Here is a 23,829-nt window from a genome sequence, read left to right on the forward strand (position 1 = left end):
TTGAATGCCCTTAAGCAGCTATGGTCTACTCTAAGGGACTTTACTTGAAATGCTTGCTCATCTTTCATCCAGGAAGCCCGGAGTCTAAAAGGGCATTATGGTGTTTTTCCTTTACAACACTTTACAAGCAACCAATCCTTTTCATTCTTCTCATAATACAAGTCATATCCATGTGCTATTGCATAGTTACTGAGAGAAGACTTAAGTTCAGCAGGAGAAGAGAATCCCATACCTAGTTCAGGCTTCATCTTCCTCCATTCATGAGTAGTATCATGCCTAGGGTAGACAGCTGGAAGTTCATTGTTGTCTTCATCTTCATCTGCAACAACTATTGGACATAACTTGATCAAAAACTTATCATTGTAGTTCTTTTGAAGATTCTTTTGCTTGATATAATAGAGTCATCCTCTTCATGTTCACAGTTCTCATCATCTTCCAAAACAGAGTCGACATCTTTTTCTAAATACACGAGTTATTCATTGTTTGGTTGTTCTTTCTGAATCCACTCAAATATAGGTTCATTATCGTGGTCAATATACACATCCACGTGTCTGTAAGCATTTGCAACCTCAAGAAACTCAGAGTAGTCACATTTATTTTGTAGTGTTTGAAGCCTCTCACTCAATCTCGCTTCAGGTATATAGAAATACACATGCTTGCACCGAAAATCGATAAGCTTCTCAACATATTTGATGAAATCGAAGAAAACAAACTCGTTTGCATCTTCATTAAGTTGTAGTACTTCTAGAGCAAAATACACTAATGGATTAGGCACAAAAGTACCATTATAGTGTACATCGACTTTTGGAAAAACTTGATTTTCATCCATTGAATCAAAGTGGTGTTTTGAGAGAAGGGAAGGGTGAGTAATAAGGTACTGATTGAGAACATAGGGTGAGAATGGGACCCTAATTTTTGTTCTTTGTAAATGAGGTTTCTTCCTAAATGAGGATGGAAGAGGGTAATTCCACATAATGGCCACGTAACTAATTTCATTTTTCTTAAAATCCCGTAAAACACAAAATGATCGGCTTAACCGGCATCAACCGGTAACAAGGATTTAATTTACACACAAAAACAAGTTCAAGGGGAAAATGTGGACAAAAAAAAAAGTCAGAGACTAAATGTGTACAAACCCAAGAATATGTTAGCCTTTTAAGTCGTTATCCCTTCTTTTAATTATATTGAATATGGGGCCCTTTGGAGTCACATCAACCCATGATCTAATTAGCACATATGAAACAAGATACAAATCGACTTACATAATAGTTGATTGATACAACCAAATCTGTGTACAATTTCATTTGGATACCCGAAGCTTTCAACTCCAATAACCCATCAGATTCTAAAGTAATTAAACTCCATCTACATTGTCTTCCACACATGATTATAACGGATTCCTGTTCACATCTTTGTAGAGCAAATAGCGTGTGGGAATTTTACCAAGTGCAGCATACCTGAATAAAAAAAAAAAGATTCAAAAAATATAATGCAATTTGTTTGATGCACTCAAAAGATCTGATCTAATTCAATATGTTCATCAAGTCTCTTACCATTGAGGCACAAATGGAGCCATCCAAATGGCATCTCCAGCCTCAACTGGATACCTATGTAACACAAACTCAAATAATAAGGTAAGAAATAGCAATGTAATTTCATGAACATGTGTGTTATAATAGCATCGTACTTTCATTTCTTTCAATTATAACATTGTACTTTCAATTTTTTTTCTTATCAAAACATTCTACTTTGAAGAAATTTACCCTATTATAGCAGTAAAAATTGCTTTGTATTTTTATGATATTGCTATAATTGGGTAAGTATTTCAAAGTACAATGATATAATAGGAAGAAATGAAATTATGATGCTATAATAAACAAATCAAAGAAAGTACATTGTCATTTCTTGCATTTATCAAAAGTGAAAAAAATTGTTACTTTCACCATGAAACTTACCAGCTATCACCCAGACGATAAATGCCTTGTCCTTCTAGAAGTAACAAACCATGCTGATTATAATGGACTTCCTGCCAACAAAAAAAAAAATAGTTTTTGTTTTTTCAAGACTGTTGAGTTAAATAAAACACATTTTAATAAGTGATGACTAATGACGTACTTTTACATTAAGAAATTCACCAGGTTGGAAGTCCATGATCTGCATGATTACAAATTTCAGATTGTTGAGTTAAATAAAACACATTTGATTATTAGTCAAACACATATAAAGTAAAAAAAATTTAAAAGATAAACTATTGCTTACATGAATGTTGAAGTCGTAAGGCAGAGATGTAGGAAGAAGCTTCCTCAGTTGGAATACCTAAAATGAAAACAGTAAAAAAAAAAAGGTAAAATAATAGTAAAAAAGTGGACTCTTGTTAAAAAAAGTACATGCCTCTCCAGGGGTGTCAAGAAGTGGCTGCTGATTGGTGGAGCCAACAATCGGCTCGGGTATATGATCTTCCAGGTAAGCATACCTAAACAAAAGTTAAATTACTTTTTTAGCCCTTGTGGTTTATAATTGATAAACATGTAGCTTATAGAGAAAAGGAATAACATACCTTCTTTCAAATACAACAAGTGTAGAAGATTCATAACTTTCAAAGTGATGCTTTGAGTTAGGAGGTAGGTAAGCAAACGAGTCTACCTACAATTCAATGACAAATCTAACTATTGAGTAAAACATTTACTTAATTGAAGCATTTTTCCCTCTTCTTTATAACAATGACTTTCAGGAATGCTATTCAACTTCAAAATTTGGCACAAAATGTGTAACTTTAATATGAAATCATAATCACATAAAACTATTAAGGATAATGTTCATATAAATCTTACTACAGAAAAGAAAATTCAAGATCAAAATGGGTCGTTTACCATCAGTGTTTGGCAAATTCCTGAAACATTAGTGAGTGTCACCAAACCTTGAACCACAAATACAAACCTAAATGATAAACATAAATTAAAACACACACAATGATTCAAAAGAAACTTGATTTGATTATAAATTGAGGGGATCATTAATACCTCTCAACATGTTTAGGAGGTAGCCCTGATTTTGAACTTTCTGCATAAATGAAACCAATTATTTTGATCATAAGGAACTCGTTCATCATTAGGCTTTACAGAATTACTAATCACAAAGAAAAATATAAATGCACCTTGCATCTTTGCAATATACATAACAAAATGAGCTCCCATTGCTGGCGAGACTAAATAAGCCCCTAATGTGTTGCTCCTGTCAAATTAGAGAAGCTTACAATTAACCTATTTAGAAAAAAGAATAACAAACATGGATTCTTGAAATTCAATATACCACTCAGGCAAAGGGCTAAAAACATGACTTTCAGGAGTGATTAAAGCATGATCACTCTTATACACGCTTCGAGTAAACCCTGGTAAATCTGACAAACAACAAATACCCACAAATCATCATTCGCATAAACACCATATTCATTAGGATCGAGTAACCCACAAGTTTGCAATTCATCAAGTATAAGCAGAAATACACATACACACACGAACAGAGTAAACAGAACAATATTTTGACAGTCTTTACTCTTTAGTCGATTCCTCTGAAATCAAACAGCGCACTGACCTTGTAGATGAGTCGGCGAGAGAGTGGGGTTGGTGACTTTCGAATAAAGAGTTTGGGCGTTTGAATTGGATTCGATTATGGATGGAGCTATGCAAAACCCTTGTTCGGTAACAGCGATACTGAGAAAACCTGTGACTTATGAGACATTATAGGACATCAGTTTTAATCAAGTTAAGGGGGAAAAAATAGATGCCTTTCTGTCATGGATTTACCAAAAATAGTTGATAGAAGCAAGAAAGACTTGGCGAAAAATGCTGAAAAAGACTGCATTTTTCAAGGATTTTAGTGCACTTCTGAAAAACTTTGCTTCTGGGTTGTGCGCTTTCACCTTCTTCTTGGCAAAAGAAGAACGCAGGTACCAATATTTTATGGTTTGTGGTCAGAGAAAGAGAGAGACCCTGTGTTTGCCTATTGGCCTTTTGTGGGAGATGAGTCAGCTATCAGAGTGAGAACTGAGAACCGGTAACTGGATCTTTTCCAAAAAATATTTGTACATGATGACGATTTTAACCCCATTTTCTTACGTTCCATCATTTTCCCCCACAAGCTTTGGTGAATGTCATTTTCGGACCTTAGATAGTTAAAAGAGACAACATCAAAAATGGTCCTTCGGTTTGTAATTTTTTGTGGGAATAGTTTCAAACTTCAAAAATAGTTTAGAAAACTGGAAATATGGCTCTTGTGATTTGTATTTTTTTAGTGAGGTCCAAAAAATTTAAGTTGTAAATGGTTTTTATTTGAGTGTTTTGTTAACCATTTGTTTTGGGGTGTAAAACGTGGTGAAATGATAGTTTTATCTTTTTTGTATTTATTTACTATCAATAAAATACCATTAAAAAAAACCTTTAACCCATTAATATATAGGTGAGCAAAAAAAGAAAAAACTAAAAAGCAAAAAAAAAAAAAAAAAAAGGTGATAACATCGAAACCGAACATAAAACCAATGATTTGGGTTTTGGTTTCGGTTTTTAGATATGGTAAAACCAAAACAAAAATCGAATTGGAACGTTAGTAAATGTGTTTACAAAAACATATATTGTGTAGATATAGTATCCATACAACCAGGGACGGACCCAAGAATTTTCCGAAGAGGGGGCAAAAAAAATTTATAACTTTTTTATGGGGGGCAAATGTTTTTGATGAGTCAAAATATATAATTTTGAAGGGTTAAAATATATTTTTTTTGAAAAAAAAAACCCTATTTTTTAATGAATTTTTTTTGTTGTGGGGGCAATTGCCCCCATTGTAGGACCGCCCATGCCTACAACCAAATAAAGTCAATGCAACCCCAATTAAAAATTGCATTAACATGTGAAAATGTTGCGTTTTGTCTAAAGCTACATTTTACCAATAGTTGCGTTAGGCGAAGTTGCATTAGAATATGTAACTTTTTACGAAAGATTTATCATAAGAATGCAACCTTTTTTCAATGCAATATTTTTTACATTCAAATGCAATGAAATTGGTAAAGATGTGGTTGCTTTATTGGTTAATGAATCTAATGATGTATCGAAAAATGAACAAATGGCCACGATTTTGAGATATGTCGATAGCCTTGGAATTGTGAAAGAATAAGTCATTGGAATTGTGCATATGAAGGATACATCCCCTTTGATCTCTTAAAGAAGCCTAAAATGAAGTTGTTACCTGTAATAAGTTGAGTATGATTCAAATAATTGAAACTTTTGCTTACTATGTATTTTAACCGAATATTATTCGCTTTATGTTATATACTTTTTTTTAATAAGTAAAATGACAAGGTTACGATGGGGCAAGCAATATGCAAGGTGCATTCAACGATCTAATAGCTTTGATATTACACAATAATGATTTAGTGAATTATGTACATTGTTTTGCACACCAATTTCAGTTAGTTATTGTGGGTGTAGTAAAAAAAACATGATGATGTTGGAGACTTCTTTAAGCAAATTTCTTTGGTGGTTAAAGTGATAGGTGGTTCATGTAAAAGAAAATACATGCTATGGGAGAGTTAAAAGAAAAGACATGTTATGGGAGAGCTATAGAGAAATGGTGCAAAAAGCAATTGGCAATGGTGAACTTGAAATCAAAAGAGGGTTCAATCAAAAGAGAGTTCTCTTATTCGAGCGGGAGACATTAGATGGGGTTCACATTACAAAACAATTACAAGTTTGATGAACTTATTTGATAGGTTTTTTAGGTTCTTGCTTATGTTGAAGAGGGGGATTCATTTTAAATAACTGAAATCAAGCATACAATATCTTAAGATATTTCAAGACACTCGATTTTGTGTTTTATTTACATTTGATGTATGAAGTTTTACACCCCATGGGTGTATTGTTAAAGCACCTTCAAAAAAAGATCAAAACATTTTAGAAGCGGCTTCTTGGGTTAGAGAGACAATATGTGCACTGAAATCTTTAAGTGACATGGGGTTTGATAAAACTTTGTCGAAGGCATTGTATTCTTGTCAAATACATAATATTAATATTGTGGATATGATCAAAAATTATGTCATTCCGAGAGATCGTAGGACCAAATTTACTAATCAATTTCATTTTGAAGTTGAAATTTCAACACGGTTGTAAATATGCAAATTATAAAATTTGGGGATCGATTTAGTGAAATAAGCACTCAATTACTAGATTGCATGGGGGCTTTAAGTTTGTGTGATTCATTTCCTAAATTTGACAAAACAAAGTTGTTGAAGTTGAGTGAGTTGTACAAGAAAAATTGATGATCCAAAGAGGATGCAACTTGATGGTAAACTTGATATATATTATCCCTCTTTACATAAAGATGATTGCTTCACTAGTTTGAAGGGAATTTCAACATTTCTTGTTTGATGGTGGAAATGGGGAAACATCCTTCTTATCATATGGTTTATAGGTTGTTAAAGTTAGTTTTGGTTTTACCCATCATGACTACAACAGCCAAAAGATATTTTTTTGGAATAAAGCTTTTGAAGATAGACTTGCGTAACAACATATATGATGGACTTGAGAAAGAAGCCCTTGTGAAAGTTAAGATCGAAGATATAATGCATCAATTTCAAAAAAATATGTACGCTTAGATGTCAAATTTAAACGTAAGTTCTAGAACTACTAGTTTATTATTTTAATGCACTCGTACTTTTAAATTTGTTTGTGTCATTATATCTTATCGGAAAAAAAAAATGGTGTCAATAATACTGTGTGTCTGACCCCTGGATAAATTTATGGTGAATTATAATTTTACTTAATCGGCCATTAACCGTCTTAATGGCTTTATGATAGATAATCTATAGAAAGAAGAGGTTGATGTGAAATGGTGAGATCTAAAATTGTCACTGTGATGACTAACGTGGAAGCTCATTTATTTATGTCCTAAAATTCCTTGAACCTGATAGAAGGTTTGTGTGATGTCCTAATCTCAAGGTTTGTGCTAAAATATACCTAAGTAGGAAATGTAATTGTTCATTTTTTTTCACTTTCAACTGTGCAAGAGGAAAGATTGTAAATATTTAAGATGGATGAACGAGGAAGTAAGTCGACAAAGCTACAAAGATGGTAAATATATGCGTCATTCAATCCAAAAACATGAGATAAATGATACATGAAATTCCTTTAATTGTAGAGAGTACAACAAATGCAGTGGTGTATAGAGATGACATTATATTATAAATTATTATAACAAGGTGGGATACTTGGCATCAAGGAAGTCCCTAAGAATCTTGGCAGATTTCTGGCCTCCCATTAATTCAGCAAGTCTCTCCATTGGAAGGAGTGCCAGATCCGCCAAGCTGCTGCACCCGTCCATTATTGTCCTGTAGTTAGCATCCGTCACCCCTGGTAGCCGCCTTAGAAACTCAACCGCGGATGTATTGTAATTCTCAGCCCTGCAACCCAAAACTAGCATTATTACTGCGTACTGTGTACTGTGTGAAAAATAAGCGCATACCGAATGTCATCTTCCACAACACCTTCTTCTGAAGGTACACCGACTCTAGTTGCCTTGGCTTCATCGGGTTCATCTTGATTTGCCTTAAGAGAAGCAAAAATTTCTGCAGTTGCATGCAAGCTACGAGACCACACAATCCGCAAACGAGGAAAATGTAGAACAAGTAAAGATAGCTTTGATATTATGTTATGAGGCGTCACATCATCCGTAATCTCACTTGTTGACTGCAACCAACATTTTTATCATTTTATTATATTAAAAAAAATGTATAATTTTCATAAGTGAATTTACCTGAAATGAGAAGCTTTTGTCTTGTGAAAACTCGATTAAAAGAACGGGGATTTGGTAATAACGGACCATCATTTCAACTTGGTGGTAAAGGCGACCCGATGCAAAACTACCGAAAAGATCTTGAATGCTTTTTCTCTCGACACAAATCAATGGTGATAAAATGTAATCTCCAACTTCTAGAGTCACTGGTATTATATGCATGCCTTTCTGATGAAGTACATTTGGAAGGCTGCTCATGAACTCCCTCATATCCACTATCACCTGTAATGGACAATGACAATGTAAGGCCATAACCAACATTTCACTTTTCCAAACTTAAAAATGGTGTAACAAGATTGCATACTTGCATCTCTTTCACAGCTTCCTTCTGTCCACCTGCCTTCCTAGTTACCATATTTTGTTTTGATGGAGATTCTGTCTCCGTGGTGGTATTCTGACCAAGTCCATGAGCCACCTGATCATACATTTCACAAGTCAGCAAACTTTTTTTATTGCCTATCAATAAATAGCATTGTAACTTACAATATTGAAAATTGTTTTGTATTTGGAATTTTGGATGACATTTGGGTACATTATGTTGCTGTTTCTTGCATTTAACCCCTAACATAAGTATGAGAACAAAGATCAAAAATTATGAAAGATTGAACCTGATCAACTGGCAACATCATCATGGATTTCTGTCTAATCAGGGATTCAAATGCTCCATTTTCACGGCGTATACTGGCCTCAAACTTCTGCACTTCTGTAGAATCTTCATAAAATAAAAAATAAACTTTCACCTTCTTTAATGGATTTTCGGCTTTATATATTTCAATTTCTCGCACAAAAGCAATGTCAGGATGATAAACAACAATAGCAGAAGGCTTCAAAATGTCAAGAACTTGCTGACCACTTTCATACGCATAAAAGTGAACAGAAGGAATCTTTTTTAGATTGTCTGGTTTCTCAACATCAACCCCTTCAACATGCTTCTTCAAAACTGGGATTGAGGGCTCACATTCTTTAACTGATGATGTCTCAAGTTTACTTTTATCATCTTTCTTTAAGGGAACATTTTTTGAGGGCTGTTTTTTCTTGCCTTTTGAGTTCCCTTTGCCTCGCCCTTTATGGACCACATTACTTTGAGGATCATCTACTACGTCAATAACTTTTTGGACTCTTTTACTTATTTCGGTTGCTGCTGCTAAAAGGGCATTTTGTTCTTGTGTTGCTATGCTACTGCTTTCTACTCCCTTTGTGGGTGTCAAAGGAACTGCTCCATCAAGTACTCCAAAACCTTTAGGGTTTTGGGGTTTCTTCTTATTGCGCTTTGGTAAGGCTTGCAATTGTACTTTACTAACCAAATACTTCTCCCACTCTCCACGCATGACCTTTATAAGAAACAAGTGAGAAGAGTTGCTTAATCTCAAATTAAATATTAAAAACACTTAATTCAATGATGAGGACACTTTGGTGTTGTTTTCTTGATCCGGTAAGCTATGTTTGAGTGTTTCTTTTTAATTTAATACAGAAAGAACGACTTAACAGAGAAAGATGGTGAAAAGAGGAAAACCTTATTAGGGTTGCTTGTGATACACTCCTCAAGTTGCACACACGAGTGTTCGTCTTTACATGCAACCAAAACCATGCCATTATTATCTTGATTAATTTCAACAACACATTCATCATTTGATGTGGCTTGCTTTTCCCTTTCGGCTTCTATTTCTTCAAGAATCTCCTGCAAGAAAAAAGGTGAAAATGAGATTAAGCAATTAGAACTATCACAATGGGAGAAAAAAAGTACAAGTTCAAGGGGAAATTGTTCTTAGTAATAACTAATAACTAATAAATCCACATGTAGAGACCTCAAAACTTGAATTATATATATTTATTGCACAAGTTTAAATTGATGTCTGCAAAATATTATTCACAACAAAAAGTTGAACTCACTCACTCACACGCAACACCTTCCACTTTGGTGCCTCCTCCAAGACTTCCTCCAAAACTACACTACTACTGCCATTTGTCACCGGAGAATCTATAAATTCACACAAAGAAATAGGTCATATAGGCTAGAAAGTAGTAAGTGACATGAATGTTTAAAAAGAATTAACAGAATTGTGGCCAATTCTGGAGTGGTAAGGCTTCAAATTAGAAAACATTATCACACATAAACATTTCAAGTTACAGGAAACATCGGAAAGTGATTGGAAAGTTCACATGCAAGATTGTCACCTTCTTTATCATTGCTGCTATCATCCAACTTCCTCTTTTTGGACTTCACATTCTTGGCTGAGGTGGTCAAATCTTCACCCTTTGACCTACTAAAGTGATAAACCCGTCTTTTCGCATATTCAAAGATCTTATAACTGGATTCTGCAAAGATCCATACAGAACGAAAACTCTCTGATGCTCTCAATGAATCTAAATACTTTAAATAAGTCACTGCATCATACCTGAATCAAAATAGAAACATCAGAAAGTCAGATTTTAACAACATAACTTATCATTGTAAATGGCTAAATGCACTGAGAACTTACTGATTATCAGTCTCTATTATTCATAAGACAGATGCTACAGTACACATTGAAACCAATAAAAGCCAAACATGTATATGTTTTGAGTAATACCTAACAAGATAATCAAGCAACTTCCGCAAGGTTTTCAAATCTGAGACAAGCTGCTTAGTCTTCTTCCCCAATGTATGCCAGATTGGATCTAGTTGCCGCCTTACAATCTCATCAAATGACTTGAACAAGCCATTCTCCACAGTCAAATCCTCCACGTCAACCTTGTTAGTCTTCCTCATCTCCTTCAAACAAGCATCCATGACCTCAATCACAGCTTTCTGAATACCCACCATGTAAGCAGACATGGGGACCCTGATGTCCACTACTTCTGGTGGATCCCTCTCTAGTTCTTCTGATACATATACCTGAGAGAGTACATCAGAGATTACAATTGAACTAATGACAATTGGGATAAATGTTTTTTTTTTGTATATTGAAAGCTTAAACCAAAACTCCAAAAGTATATTTTTGTAGTTTGAAATATGGAAAAACAAAATGGTTTTGACAACAAAAACGAGCGACTATCAGTTGAAAACACAATGGCTAATCAGAAATTCCAAACATCACAAACTCAACTACTTCCATACCTGAAACCTGGGCCACAGATGGAGTTTCCTGAGAAACAAGCATTTGAGTGTTCTCTCGGCCTTGGCAAATCCAGAGACCATAGCGTGGGGCTTATCCGAAAACGCACGAACATAAAGATTCTTATTCGACGACCTAAGAATTCTGACAATGAAAGCCTCAGTACAAGTTTCTGATAAAGAATGTGCATTGAGGAGGATGATCCCAGCCACGGCAGATGTAGGAAGGCGGCGAGTGAGGAGGTCAACGATGAGGATACGAGAAGTGATGAAGAAGGCGTTGCCGGAGGAGTAGAGAGAAAGGCGATGATGTGAGGGGAGGTCAGAAGTGATCTCGGACGGAGAATTGGTGATTTCGTTGTTAGGGTTAGGGTTTAGGGAGGTGAGGATTGAATGCTTCTGGGAAGGGGATGCAGAGAGGATGAGAAGAGTGCCTTCGGAAGTGTCGTGCAGGTGGAGAAAACCGGCAATAAGTTTGTGGAGAGCAAGCCCGGAAGAGATAACGACTAGGCCGCCGCCGGCGGTGGGTTCTTCAAGGAGATCGGCGATTATGTGTTCGTGAAACTGGACCATTTTCTTCTTTCGTTTGCCGGTGAAAGTTGAAACGCAGGTTAATTTATACGGAGGAAAAAGTGATACATAGATTTCGTAAACTGCAAATTTGGTACCTGTGGTTTACTATTTTTCGTGAATATGTTAAAAAAATTACAAGGAGGTCTAAAAGTAAAAACATATAATGTTACTCGAATTGAAGATTTATTTATATAGAATAAATATGACAATTCGGTCCACCTTTTGTGTGGTTAGTTGGTTACTATTATAAATCAAGCATAGTATAAAAATAAAAATAAAAACATGACCATTTTAATGAATAGCTTTTATTTCTTCCTTTAATAAGATTATGTTATTAACATTTTACATAAATATTATTTGCTTGATTCTGTACAAGTCGCATTGTGACTATATATCAAAACTATAATGTAGAATAATATTGTGTTTATATAACTAGTCAAATGAGTAATGATATGTTAAACTAGAATCCCAAAATTGGAATAATAACATCCTGAGAGTTTTTAATATAAAAAATACATTTAAATATCGATATCTAGAGTTCTACACCTTCAAATACAAAAAAATACAACCGTATAGAACTAAACAAAATCGGATATATTGGATTAAATTGGGTGTTACAAAATCCCTACTAACATTTATAGGATGTGATATAGCCAAGAACATAGAAAACCCTCGACTCGAAACTAGAGACATTGTCAACTGTTATCGTTGCTACTGCTGCTAAAGATGTTAGTAGTGAAAGCAATTGCGATACTATGAAGAAGAACAATGTCACGACAGCAATAATAGATACAAAAAAGAGATTGACTTCATTCTCGTTGAATCTGAAAGGAAGGAAAATATTTATTAGATGTGCTAGAATGTATATGAAGCAGATACAAAAACCCATCTTTTTTGCTCCCCTAGTGAAATCAGCAGTAGAAAAATAAATTCCCCTCACAGTGGTCTAAAAAGACGTATTTAACTTCTTTATAAATTATACAGATGTAATGTGAAGAGTGGTTTATATAGCTAAGGAATCAACCACGAGGCTTCCATGGGAAGTTTTAAATAAGCTGGTTTCAACACGAGTGCTTTAGGTATCTTGTTGGTAACAAAAGTAACCCTTTAAATATCTTGCTGGTAACAAAAGTAACCCTTTAAGTATCTTGTTAGTAGCAAAGGTAGCCCTTATGCTTTAACGTGGGCTACTTTCCGTTAGTAGCAAAGTCAATCCTAACTTTTTCTAGCTGCCGACAAAGTATAGTTTTTATTTGTGTCGAAAGGAAACTATTGATATACCTTTGAAAATTAAAATGTTTATCGAACTCTCACTAATTATCATCTTTTTGTACGATTATAAAGTTAACATGTGCGTCGATCTCTTTGTTGAACAAATAGATAAAACCTCAACTCTTGTAAACTAATGAAGCAAATATATAATAAAGAAAGGAATAAAATATAAGTCAAAATTATAGAAATTGTTAGGCCTTGATCGAAACCTTGTTAAACTTTCGAACCGAAAAGGACACGGGTTTTTCTAAGACGGATACGTTAATGTTGTTCCAAACATCTGGGATTGTGGGAAGTGTCGCAATTTTCTCTGCAATTTCCATATCTTCCGGAAGAACTTGTCCGAAAACCGTGTACGACTTTTTCCATTCTTCATGATTCGCTAAACTTATAAAAAAATCGGGACCCGAACCGATCCATGCAACCGAACCCCTTTGGATAATGGGACATTCTTCGGTTGGTATTTTGTTGAAAATAACTCCTTCGGCTTCAAGTGATCCTTGAATCAATGCAAATGGAGGTCCGAATGAAGCCTGAGAAAGAGGATGATTAGATTTATTTGTTTATTATAGCATCCTGCGAATGTTTCTTCTTACTACAGTATTGAAAAATCTACCCAATTATAGCAATGTCATCCTATAACCCAGGAGATTATGGGATTGACTTAATATGAAAAGAGAAAAAAGTAGAGTGTTATAATTGGGTAGAGTTTTCAAAATACAATGTCTTAATAAGAAAAAAATATATATTGAAATCGAAAAGTATAGAGAAATGTTACCGATTTCAAGTGATGTCCTTTTGAATTCCAAGATTGGCCACGACCTTCAGCTCGATAAAATTGGCAACCGACACAATGACGCATTGTCAGCAACTCAAGAATGTACATAACTGAACGTGGAGCACATTCGGGGAGAAGCTGCATCAAACCATGTATTTTATTTTAGAATCACGCAAAAAAATAAAAAAGATGTATTTTGACTTTTGAGGTCAAACATACCGAGTTTGACCTCAAAAGTCAATGTTGCTAATAAGTGGCATCATGAGATGCAAAATTTGAAAGGTTTTTTACAGTCTCCACTTACTTTTATGCGAAGAACACCATATTTTGTTTCCATTTTCACAATGCCCTGCAATGAAGAAAATAAAGAAAAGTAAAGTCAGCACATTTCATTAATCATAGGAAGCCGATTCTAAAAAGATTCACAAGGAATAAAACTTTGGTTGTGTAATTTCAAATCAAAATTTGAAAATATATAGGGCATCCAGTAAAGCAATGCAGTTTTCAACTTTAGTAGTGATATATTTTGATATCAAGAAATCTTATAAACAATTTTGGATCTGAAAACTCATAGATTAGACCTCAAAAGTCAAAAGTCAAAAATCCAGCATTCTCATTTTGTATCAAAAGGATCATGGAAATCAATGCTTAGGCAATTGACAGATTTACCCTTTTGGGAACACAATCTATACATTAGCCAGTTATTCTACAGTAAGAGATTAGATTACCAATGTGGCAATGTGTTACATTACCTCGCCTTTTCCAAAAATAAGGCCAGAAGTCCAGATGGTGTTTTCTCCTGCTTCTTGCCTATCAGGAGCCATAGGATCCTTCTGTTTCTTCAACCAACACTATATTATGTACAAACCAAGTGTATTAATTAGTTTCAAAGATCACAAAAGTGATAAAACAGATTTTTTCAAATGTTATTTGCCAAATCCCAACAGGATTCTATTCGATAAGGCCTTTTAACATTTCAAATACGCAAGATTCCTATTTTGGATCAAAATTTTCAAATGGATTGAGTTATCATACCTATCAAACTAAGCAATGTCCATTCTCACAATACTATTGTTTGATTTATAGAAACCTAAAGATCAAATCTTGAACTTTAAAGTATGAATCAACACAAACGTTAATGCTAAAACAAAGACCAAATTCAGCCTTTTCCTAAATGGGGTTAAGAAATTCTAACTTGCTAGTTTTTTAAGACACTAACAGAATCACAGTTTAATTGAATAATAATCTCAATTCTCAAAAGTCAATGATCGAAAAGTCAAAATTGCAACCTACCTCGCCGAATTTTGACCCGCAAGCATCAGGGTTGCCGCAGAACACCCAAGAATCACACAGACAAGGCCCATCATTGACATTACACATCGCCTTACAAGCATTACAGCACTCAATTGACGAATTGAACTTGTGATCCGAACCCCACTTCACAGCAGCACCCCACAACTCAAAGTTAGCAATTCCTCTGCAACAGCCACCATCGTTTTCTTCCACTTCCATAGATTCAACTTCTGGAATTAATGAAAATTTGGCGTCTTCATTGGGTCTTAAAATCGAAGACATGAACATATACACAAGAGAGCAAGAGAAAAGACCCATTACGAGGAGGATCAGTGAGACCCAACGCGTTGGTTCAGAATCGATCTGCCTCCGACCCATTAGGGTTTGATCAGTGAGAAACAAAACCCAGCAAAGATTTCAATTGATTTTGGGTTTATATTGTGGGTTTGGAGTCAATTTGGCGGAGGACGAAAAAACTTTGACCAAAAAAGGGGAAAACGACTCTGTTTCATAAAATTCTTGTACATTGGAGAGTATATGCAGAGATATGGAGGATTCTGATGCCAAATTAATTAATTTAGTCAGAAATTGAGGCACGATGTTGTCTGATCCTGATTAAATTAAGGTGTAAATTAATGGGAAAAAGGAATCGCAAGAACCTAACACGAATTGGTCAATGAAGCTTTTTGAGTTGCTAGTGACATGTTTGCTACAAGAAAACAATTTGATCATCAATGATCTATTTATAGCTATTTGACAGATTGCCCATGTGCTTACATCGTCTATATATGGAGGTGTTGAAAATCATCCCATGCTTTGAAAAAGGTTGTTTTGCACGGATTCTTTCATTTGTTAGTTTTGAAAGATCTGATTATAAGTTGATTGAATGGACGTTTGTATATTGGCACCTAATTCAGGAAAACTATTTATTAGTTCTTCGATAATCATGTAATGTTAACATCAAGATTAACACATTCAATTTGTAACGTAATGTTTTATCACAAATGAGTCCAACCTTAATATTAAAAAACAAACATAAATGGTAATTTTAAGCACCAATAGTGTTTCTACTCCGATCGTATACTAAAACATCAAATGCTAAGGTACGGGGGATTTTAATTGCACCATAGAGAAAACCATTTAAGTAAGTCGAAACCACCTATGTCGAATATATAAACAATTATTAAAAAATTGATTTGGTATCCTAACAATCGGTTTAGGCGTTGCATACAATTTCAATACTTCCTACACCTTTTTATTTTTTTTAAACTCCTTTAACTTATATATAAGTTTTAAAACACACCCTCTTATTTTTTATTTTCATTTCTAAATCCAACAACTTGATTATTTATTTGAATATATAAATAAAAATATATGTCGCTAATCTTAAAATTTATATAGGATAAGTTTAAACTGATAATCTTAAATATATTTCAAAACCCATTGATACGAGTGTATATTCACATCCAGCTCTTGTCTTGATCACTAGAACAACCTGAAAAACATTTGTAAACTACGGGTAAACATAAAACTTAATAAGTTCCTGTGACAATTTAAATTTTGAGTCAGCAAAAACAATTAAGTCAACAAAATTCAAACAACTAAAATAAAACATTTTACACCTTTGCATTTGGAGTTACAAAAATTAACTAAAAAAATTAATAATTCAATAATATAATATTTATTATGATATAAATATTATTTATTAAAAACTATATGTAGTGATATATAATAATTCAAAAAAAATTAATTATTCCAACAAAAAAAATAAACGAAATCAACTAAAATAAATTAATAATACAATAAAAGAATATATATTAATATATAATAGTATATATTAAAAATAATATCTATTAATATATAATACTTCAATAAAATAAAAAAGAATGTATGCAAAAATGGTCCTTATAGTATGGTAAAAGACAAAATTGCGAAAATGGTCCTTGGAGGTAAAATTGTCATTTTAAGGAAGTTAACAACAAACTAACGGATGAGGGACCAAAAGTACAACAAAAATTGTTGAAAATGACTATATCTGCAACTTTTCAAACTTTTGGACCGTAACCACATAAAATAAGAAACCACATGGACCATTTTTTGCAGTTCTCTCTCTCTCTCTCTCTCTCTCTCTCTCTATATATATATATATATATATATATATATATAATTGAATAACAAGGGTTGAAAGTAATTTTTCAAAATAAAAAAAGGATATAAATTGAAAATAAGTTATAACTAGAAGGGATAATGATGTAAAAGGTATTTAATAAGGAGTATTTGATAAAATGATTGTTTCCGTTAAATACCATTCCTAAATAAAAAAAACTAGGAAGAGTCCCGCTTTGCAGGGTTGGATCTGCCAGAAAAATCTGCCAAGGGTCAAAATGTCAATTTAAGTTTCTGCAAAGACATTAATTTGGTTTGCAAATGGGCAAAAAAGAAAATTTACAGAATTTCATGGTTGATAAAAGATCTAAAGACCAAACAAACCCATTCTACTCAGATAAAATACTTAAAAAAACAACAAAATGCAATGAATTGACAATCCTGAATGGTAACTTTCGTAATTAAACCAAACACTGCTACAATTTAACTTGCATGAGCTTGTTAATTGTCCTGAATGGTAATTTTCATAATTAAACATTCGAAATTATTCATGAAGCATGGGTCGGTGTATTCCAATTTTTGTATGGGCAAGTGAGTTTGTTGTGTTATTCACTCCGTTTTCTGATATCATACCTTACGAAATACAGTAATAAAAGATATATCAAATACGTAGATAAGTGAAATCCTTGATCATAATTGGTTGTGGAAAACGTTAATGATCGGAATTGGCTTGACTGCGAAAATTGTCATGAATGCGCATTATGGTTTCCTTAATAAAGCCATATATATATATATATATATATATATATATATATATATATATATATATATATATATATATATATATATATATATACTAGAAAAGTTTGAGGCCCGTGCTTCCATGAAAAGTAATTTGGATATTTTTTTTTACAGTTGTCTAAAGTATATTGTACTAATAAACAAAAAAAATTATAATGTTCTAGTATCTTGCTTGAATCATCTACACACCAGCCATCAAAGGAGCAAAGATGAACTATGAGTTTGTTAACAAGAGTCTTCGCGTGTCAAGAACCATAAGAAAAAGATCAAGTAAACAATAAATTAGAAAATGTATTGTTTGATTTAGAATTATACAAGTACAAATTTTATTCATCGTAAACTTGGTATGCATTTTGTTATAGAAAAGCAATTACCAACCATTCCTTTCGTTGCATAACACAAATATGCTTTGTGATTGTTTGAATTAACATGACCCTCTTTACTAAACACCTCATGTAAATTAGGTGATATAAATAGTGAAACAATAATAAGTCAATAATCATGTGATTCGACATAACCTGAAACACTACAAGATTAAGATACAAAATGAATGGCCAGATTCATATGCCTAAAAAAGTGGAAATTATATAATTTGCAAAAATGAGTAGTTTTGTAGAACTGTGGAAACATAAATACAAATAGTTTCCACAATTGATCATTACTGAAAAGTGAAGGACACCAAATTGTAAATAAATTGAAATCCCCCCTTCTAATCACACATAAGGCCTGTTTTTATAACCTAGAAGGACAAAAATTGTCATTTAAAAAAATAACCAAGAATCATCAGGTTTTGTCCAAGGTGTAAGGGTCATTTTAGAAAATCTATAGGTAAGTAGTTAGATCTACCTGTTTTGCATGATATAAATACCGTACACCAACAAAAATGTTTGGCAAAATAACAGTTATCCTCGGTAATTACGATACCTTAATAAGAGAAAAAAAAAAATGAAAGTATAGTGCTAATGGGTAGGTTTTTTCAAAGTACAATACCTTAATGTGATTCATTTTTACTATCGCTTCTTCATTAACAAAGACAATCATTTACACCACCTCCTCGAGACATTATACATAATGTACCTTTTAACTATTTAAAGTTGAAATTTATAGAACAAAAAACTTCTTAAGATGTGAAAAAAGAACATTTTTTGCTACCACCAAAACTATGCATAATCTACCCTCACCATCATCATCTAGTATTACAAACTTTTTTCTTGTCTTTTCTTTTTGAGTCTTGAAGCATGAGGATTTTAACCATGGAATAGTTTTAGCCAGTTATGTATAATGTGTATTTCCCAGAAATGAGTTGGAATTACCGTTACCTTCTAAGTATTACTATCAAGGGGTTGACCAAGTTCAGTCAAAAAAATGTTGCAAACTCCTGCCAGAAGATAGAATATTTGTGTTAATGTGATTGTTTAGAAGTCAAAATTCAAAAAATAAATATGTATTTTTAACTAATTACACCTATAAATGCTTACAGACATTTTAGGCATTGTAGTCAGCTGTTGATGTTTCGAAAACACACACACAAAAAAAAGATAGTCAAAATTGAATGCATTTTAATTAACAAATAACTTGACCTAGTGTTGCATAATGTTTATCATGTTATTTCACTGATACAGAAAATCTGGAACATGAAACCGAAAAATAGCAACGGACTTGACTGTTAATTTGTACACATAGGGTGTTTCAGCTACCTAATGCATGGCTTAAAATAAGGACTAATGAGTGAAACTTTGTTCATATGATACCAATACAGTCTTTATACCTCTTACGTTGTAAGTTAAAGTCCTTTAAAAGAGACAAATTACATTTTTTGTAGTTTCTATTTTAATAAACACGCATTCAAAATCAATATTTAAGAGCTTATAGTAGTATAAGCCTATAATCACCAATAAGTAGAGCTACACTTTAGGTAACATGTCTCTTATTTTATTATATACCGGTAACATACTCTTTAACGACTTATTTAAAGAAATGTTTTTTTACTTGGAAACAGCCTATAATTAGAATGAAGAAGAAACAATTAAAATAATAATTACAAAAATCCAATCCTCTATTTCTCCTGTGGAAACAAAATAGTGTAAAACATAGCAAAAAAACAAAGGATGCAAAAACGAAAAGAACACCTCCCTAAATAATTTTCCAACACATAAAAATGATGTGAAAACCAAATTTGGTAAGCCATGTAAGAATTACCTCCTAAAAACAATGAACAATGAGTTTGCAAGGGTTTCTGTCGATGATTATCTTCTTTAATTTCCCATGGTATTAGAAGAAAATTGGGAGCATGAATCAACCAACTACTAATTAAGCCTAAATTTAATATAAAAAGATTCAACAAAAAAGTACCCCTATATCTAAACTAATACATCTCAAAAAGCACAAGATAGCAAGGACATGTACTTACATGTTTGTAGACTTTTGGATCCCTTCACCTGAAGATTATTACATTCATCCTTGCAGCTTTTATAATTTAGTACCCCATTTTAAGACTCTCATTGTGTTTCTTGATAACCACAGCTTTAAATCAGACACCTCTAATGCAACCATCTTGAGATAATTAAGGTTCTTTGACGGTGATTTCCCTGAGTATCTTACCCAAACACATTTTAAGAATCAAATTAAGTAGTTTCCAAAATTTCTCAATACAATTGCATAATGACCTTTTACGATTTTCTTCAATTACCAAATGATCAGAAAGCTTCATTGTACAAAACTGATACAATTTTTTGAATAAAACTTCTAGATTTTAACACCGCCTCTTACCATTCTTCGTCAAATACTTCATTAGATTAATGCAACATGTTCAGAGTGAACGACATGTGTAGAGAAACATGAAGAGAATTAGAGACGGAGACCAAGAATATAAATTTGCATCTTTATTGTCTTACAGGGCCCATTCTGTGATTTGTATCACGTTCAGAATTTTGTTAAAATTAAATATAAAAAGTTCATGAAACTAATGAGAATTAAGCGAAACATGAAAAGGAAAGTGAAAAGTCTGATAAAAATGATGAAGGCAATTATGCCTACTTAAAGATCAAGAAGGTTGAAATTCAAAGTCAACATGGTCAGAAGTTAATTATTCATATAAATTGAGAAGGTTTAACTGTAAAGTCGAATTACCTGGGGAAAAGAGAGTAAATTCCGTGAACAAGAGTTTTCTCTGCTTTGGTATTCACAATTTTAAGGGTTTCAACAATCACAAATCATGAAATTAAAATTAAATCAAATTAGGGTTCATGTAGATGATGAACGTGTAATTATACACATACCAGGAGCAAACATAGTGCCATCAGAAGGGACGCCATTGGAAGTCTTCACCGCCTAGATTGTTTCAGCGATAATTTCAAAGCGGTTGTTGATCGTCGCCAGAAGAAGAACTATCTGTGGTCAATTTCCAAAGATTTTTGAATCAGAATAGACATAATCGGGAAGAGGGGCGACATGACGACGCATAAGAGAAAGAGAAAATGGGAAGTGCATTGGTTCGTCAAGTGCATGAAAATCGCCCATGATTGCTGAGAAAAACGCTTGGAAGTAACGTCTCCCAACATGTGTGACGATCCAAAAGAACAAAAAAAAAAAAAAAAAATCAGAGATTACACGAACCGGACACATGCTCTCTTGAATCGACTTAGATGGTCATGGCATCGTTTTGGAGGTACATTACGTGGCGGAAAGAAAACCCAATAAATCTGATTTTAGCGGCAGGAGAAAAATAGGGCGTTTATATATATATATATATATATATATATATATATATATATATATATATATATATATATATATATATATATATATATATATATATATATATATATATATATATATATATATATACACTAGGTATGTTTAAGGCCCATGCTAAGCACGCGCATGACGGGTATTTTAGGTATTTCTTGAAATAATCATAAGATCACAATGAGAAACAATCCTCAAAAAATATTGAAATGCTCTTTCTTGAATTTTATATAAGACAAATAGCAATGAACTTTCATTCCTACTTGTTTCATATTGATTCTATCAATTAAAAAAACACAAGAACAATGCTATTATTGGTAAACAGATAGAAGTGCATTGTTATTATGGGTAAAAAAGAAAGCTTACAATCATTGATTTATAGAGCTTCTTTAAAGAAAGGTTAAAACCTTCGACATTCGATTCAAATAGTTATTTTGAGGCCCGTGCTAAGGAAACCAATCTTCCTTTCTAGTTATATACAAAATTTTAAGATATTGAATATGAATCACATAGTCAAATACACTACACATGAATTATTAGCACAGAAATTGCCCAATTAGACTGCTTTTTTCATGGCAGACAATCAAATAACTTTCGTTAAGTTTAAACATGAAAAAAGAAACATGAAAACAAATTATGATGAAGTAGCCGTCACTGGTATATACACCAATTAGATCATGGATCGACTAAACTGCCAAATACAAATGATTTGTCCGGAGAGCACCGAAATATATGATTTTGTAAATATTTTTTAATTATTCAAATAAATAAAATATGCAGATGTATCCCTCTCACAGAAATTTGATCGTTCTACATCTAATCCAACTTCCAACATATAGGAATATGAGCTCCAAATCCCAAATCTTGAATCCACATCTTGAATATAAATCCGATTAGAAAAAAGGAAATTGGGAAAAGGGACGATACAGAAGAATTTTAAAAAAAAAAAAAACAACTGGGATTATAAATATATCAGGGATTATACCGTAATCATTTCATAATTATATTTTCAAAATTGATTATTGAACCAATAATGGATGAAGGGTATTTGGTAAATATATATAAGTGTAAAAATAAAAATAAAAATTACATCTTTTTGGGTTTGTTAAAAGCAAAAGGAGAAGCAGAATATATGTAATGCTCTTTGTACTTATAACCAACATATAGGAATGATGATGCAACTGTGAAATATAAGCAATTCTTATTAGTCTTTTTGCATTTTGTCATTGATATCGAATCATGGAAACCTTAGAAATCTATTTATTCATATTGTGTCTTTACACCAATATGAGTTCAAAAGTACTATAATGATGATAATTGATGATGTCTACAAAAGCATATTTGGATGTTGTAATATTTAGTTATTTACCTGCTACTAAATTCAAGTTCCTTTGTGTTGGAAAATTTTCAGGCAGTTGGGGGCAATTGCAGTAATTTGTACAATAGGATTACTTATTTTCCTTCTTAATTGCTGTGAAATGTAGGAGTACTTAAATGATCCAGATAAATTTGAAATTAGTATGGATATTAAGGTGTAAGGAAAATGTAATCTGTCATATATATTTGTTTGAAGGAATTTAAATTTCCCTTTTACACGATTGAAAACAAAAAGGAAAAAAAGATTCCAATATGATATGCATTTCTCGGAATAATTCTGAGTTTTTATATACTTGAATCTCAAGGGTATACAATGTAAAAGAAACCAATGGAACAAAATTGTCCGCAATATTTTCTCCTGGTGCAATCGTTCATGATAATTACAATTAGAAAAGATGTTAACTATCTGGAATCAATTTATTCATGTGCAAATGTTAATCATAATTACAATGATATTTCACCAAAATGGAGTTTGCATATTGGAGGAAACACACCAGTCAAATAGATTTTAACGTGATAGGAAAATACATCGATAGATTGATGGTAAAGAGTAGGAAAGAATTGAAATCAAATTAGGGTTCGTGTAGAAAGCATACCAGTGGGAAGATGATGATGGCAAATGGATGATGTGGGGGAATTGTGTGTTCGTCGCGTAATAAGTGCAATCCGTTTTGTGGATGATGTGGTTGGATTTTTGTTGATGAGGTACCGTTGCGTGTATTCGAAAAGGCGTAGAGTGAAGGATTAATTGGATTTGGAAAAGGTGTATGTTAGCGGGATGGGATGATCAGGAACATTTAATCGACGTCTCTGCGCGTTATATCGTTCCGGGATTGGGTACGTGGAGGAACCGGAACGCTATGAATTTCATATTGGAGGCACCAGAATAAAAAGGCTTTTATATATATATATATATATATATATATATATATATATATATATATATATA

The 23,829-nt window shown here is 32.9% G+C and overlaps 3 protein-coding genes and 1 long non-coding RNA gene across 9 annotated transcripts; all 4 read right to left on the reverse strand.

Moving 5' to 3' along the window:
* Positions 1 to 1,145: 1,145 nt before the first annotated feature.
* LOC111907387 ((S)-ureidoglycine aminohydrolase) lies at positions 1,146 to 4,044 on the reverse strand. Of its 2 annotated transcripts, none has more exons than XM_023903163.3 (13): positions 3,804 to 4,044; positions 3,592 to 3,720; positions 3,310 to 3,397; positions 3,155 to 3,231; positions 3,021 to 3,060; positions 2,871 to 2,937; positions 2,558 to 2,643; positions 2,392 to 2,473; positions 2,260 to 2,316; positions 2,116 to 2,154; positions 1,956 to 2,026; positions 1,554 to 1,607; positions 1,146 to 1,457 (listed from the first exon to the last, which is right to left on the reverse strand). In XM_023903163.3, the coding sequence occupies exons 1-13, from the start codon at positions 3,859 to 3,861 to the stop codon at positions 1,388 to 1,390; spliced, it is 918 nt and encodes a 305-aa protein (XP_023758931.1). In that variant the 5' UTR covers positions 3,862 to 4,044; the 3' UTR covers positions 1,146 to 1,387. The 2 variants fall into 2 exon arrangements, with proteins under 2 accessions (XP_023758931.1, XP_023758930.1); XM_023903162.3 differs by having other exon boundaries at positions 3,592 to 3,726.
* Positions 4,045 to 7,116: 3,072 nt separating this feature from the next.
* On the reverse strand, positions 7,117 to 11,569 carry LOC111907385 (DNA repair endonuclease UVH1). Of its 3 annotated transcripts, none has more exons than XM_023903158.3 (10): positions 10,937 to 11,541; positions 10,410 to 10,714; positions 10,015 to 10,235; positions 9,738 to 9,817; positions 9,353 to 9,517; positions 8,423 to 9,170; positions 8,144 to 8,229; positions 7,801 to 8,061; positions 7,510 to 7,733; positions 7,117 to 7,447 (listed from the first exon to the last, which is right to left on the reverse strand). In XM_023903158.3, the coding sequence occupies exons 1-10, from the start codon at positions 11,504 to 11,506 to the stop codon at positions 7,237 to 7,239; spliced, it is 2,871 nt and encodes a 956-aa protein (XP_023758926.1). In that variant the 5' UTR covers positions 11,507 to 11,541; the 3' UTR covers positions 7,117 to 7,236. The 3 variants fall into 3 exon arrangements, 2 of the variants coding, with proteins under 2 accessions (XP_023758926.1, XP_023758925.1); XM_023903157.3 differs by having other exon boundaries at positions 8,144 to 8,254; positions 8,448 to 9,170; positions 10,937 to 11,538; XR_002855555.3 differs by lacking the exons at positions 7,117 to 7,447; positions 7,510 to 7,733; positions 7,801 to 8,061 and having other exon boundaries at positions 8,144 to 8,254; positions 8,323 to 9,170; positions 10,937 to 11,569.
* Positions 11,570 to 12,901: 1,332 nt separating this feature from the next.
* LOC111907386 (uncharacterized) lies at positions 12,902 to 15,575 on the reverse strand. Its single transcript, XM_023903161.3, has 5 exons — positions 14,850 to 15,575; positions 14,309 to 14,407; positions 13,861 to 13,905; positions 13,557 to 13,694; positions 12,902 to 13,311 (listed from the first exon to the last, which is right to left on the reverse strand). Exons 1-5 carry the CDS (start codon positions 15,225 to 15,227, stop codon positions 12,970 to 12,972), a joined length of 1,002 nt encoding a protein of 333 aa, XP_023758929.1. The 5' UTR covers positions 15,228 to 15,575; the 3' UTR covers positions 12,902 to 12,969.
* A 3,176-nt stretch (positions 15,576 to 18,751) lies between these two features.
* Positions 18,752 to 23,759, reverse strand: LOC111907383 (uncharacterized). Of its 3 annotated transcripts, none has more exons than XR_002855552.3 (4): positions 23,477 to 23,759; positions 20,167 to 21,146; positions 19,239 to 19,258; positions 18,752 to 19,134 (listed from the first exon to the last, which is right to left on the reverse strand). It is a non-coding gene; the product is annotated as an uncharacterized LOC111907383 (long non-coding RNA). The 3 variants fall into 3 exon arrangements; XR_002855551.3 differs by having other exon boundaries at positions 19,235 to 19,258; XR_002855550.3 differs by lacking the exon at positions 19,239 to 19,258.
* Positions 23,760 to 23,829: the final 70 nt, after the last annotated feature.

The sequence above is a fragment of the Lactuca sativa genome, chromosome 3 (assembly GCF_002870075.4).
Source record: "Lactuca sativa cultivar Salinas chromosome 3, Lsat_Salinas_v11, whole genome shotgun sequence".
NCBI classification, from domain to species: domain Eukaryota; kingdom Viridiplantae; phylum Streptophyta; class Magnoliopsida; order Asterales; family Asteraceae; genus Lactuca; species Lactuca sativa.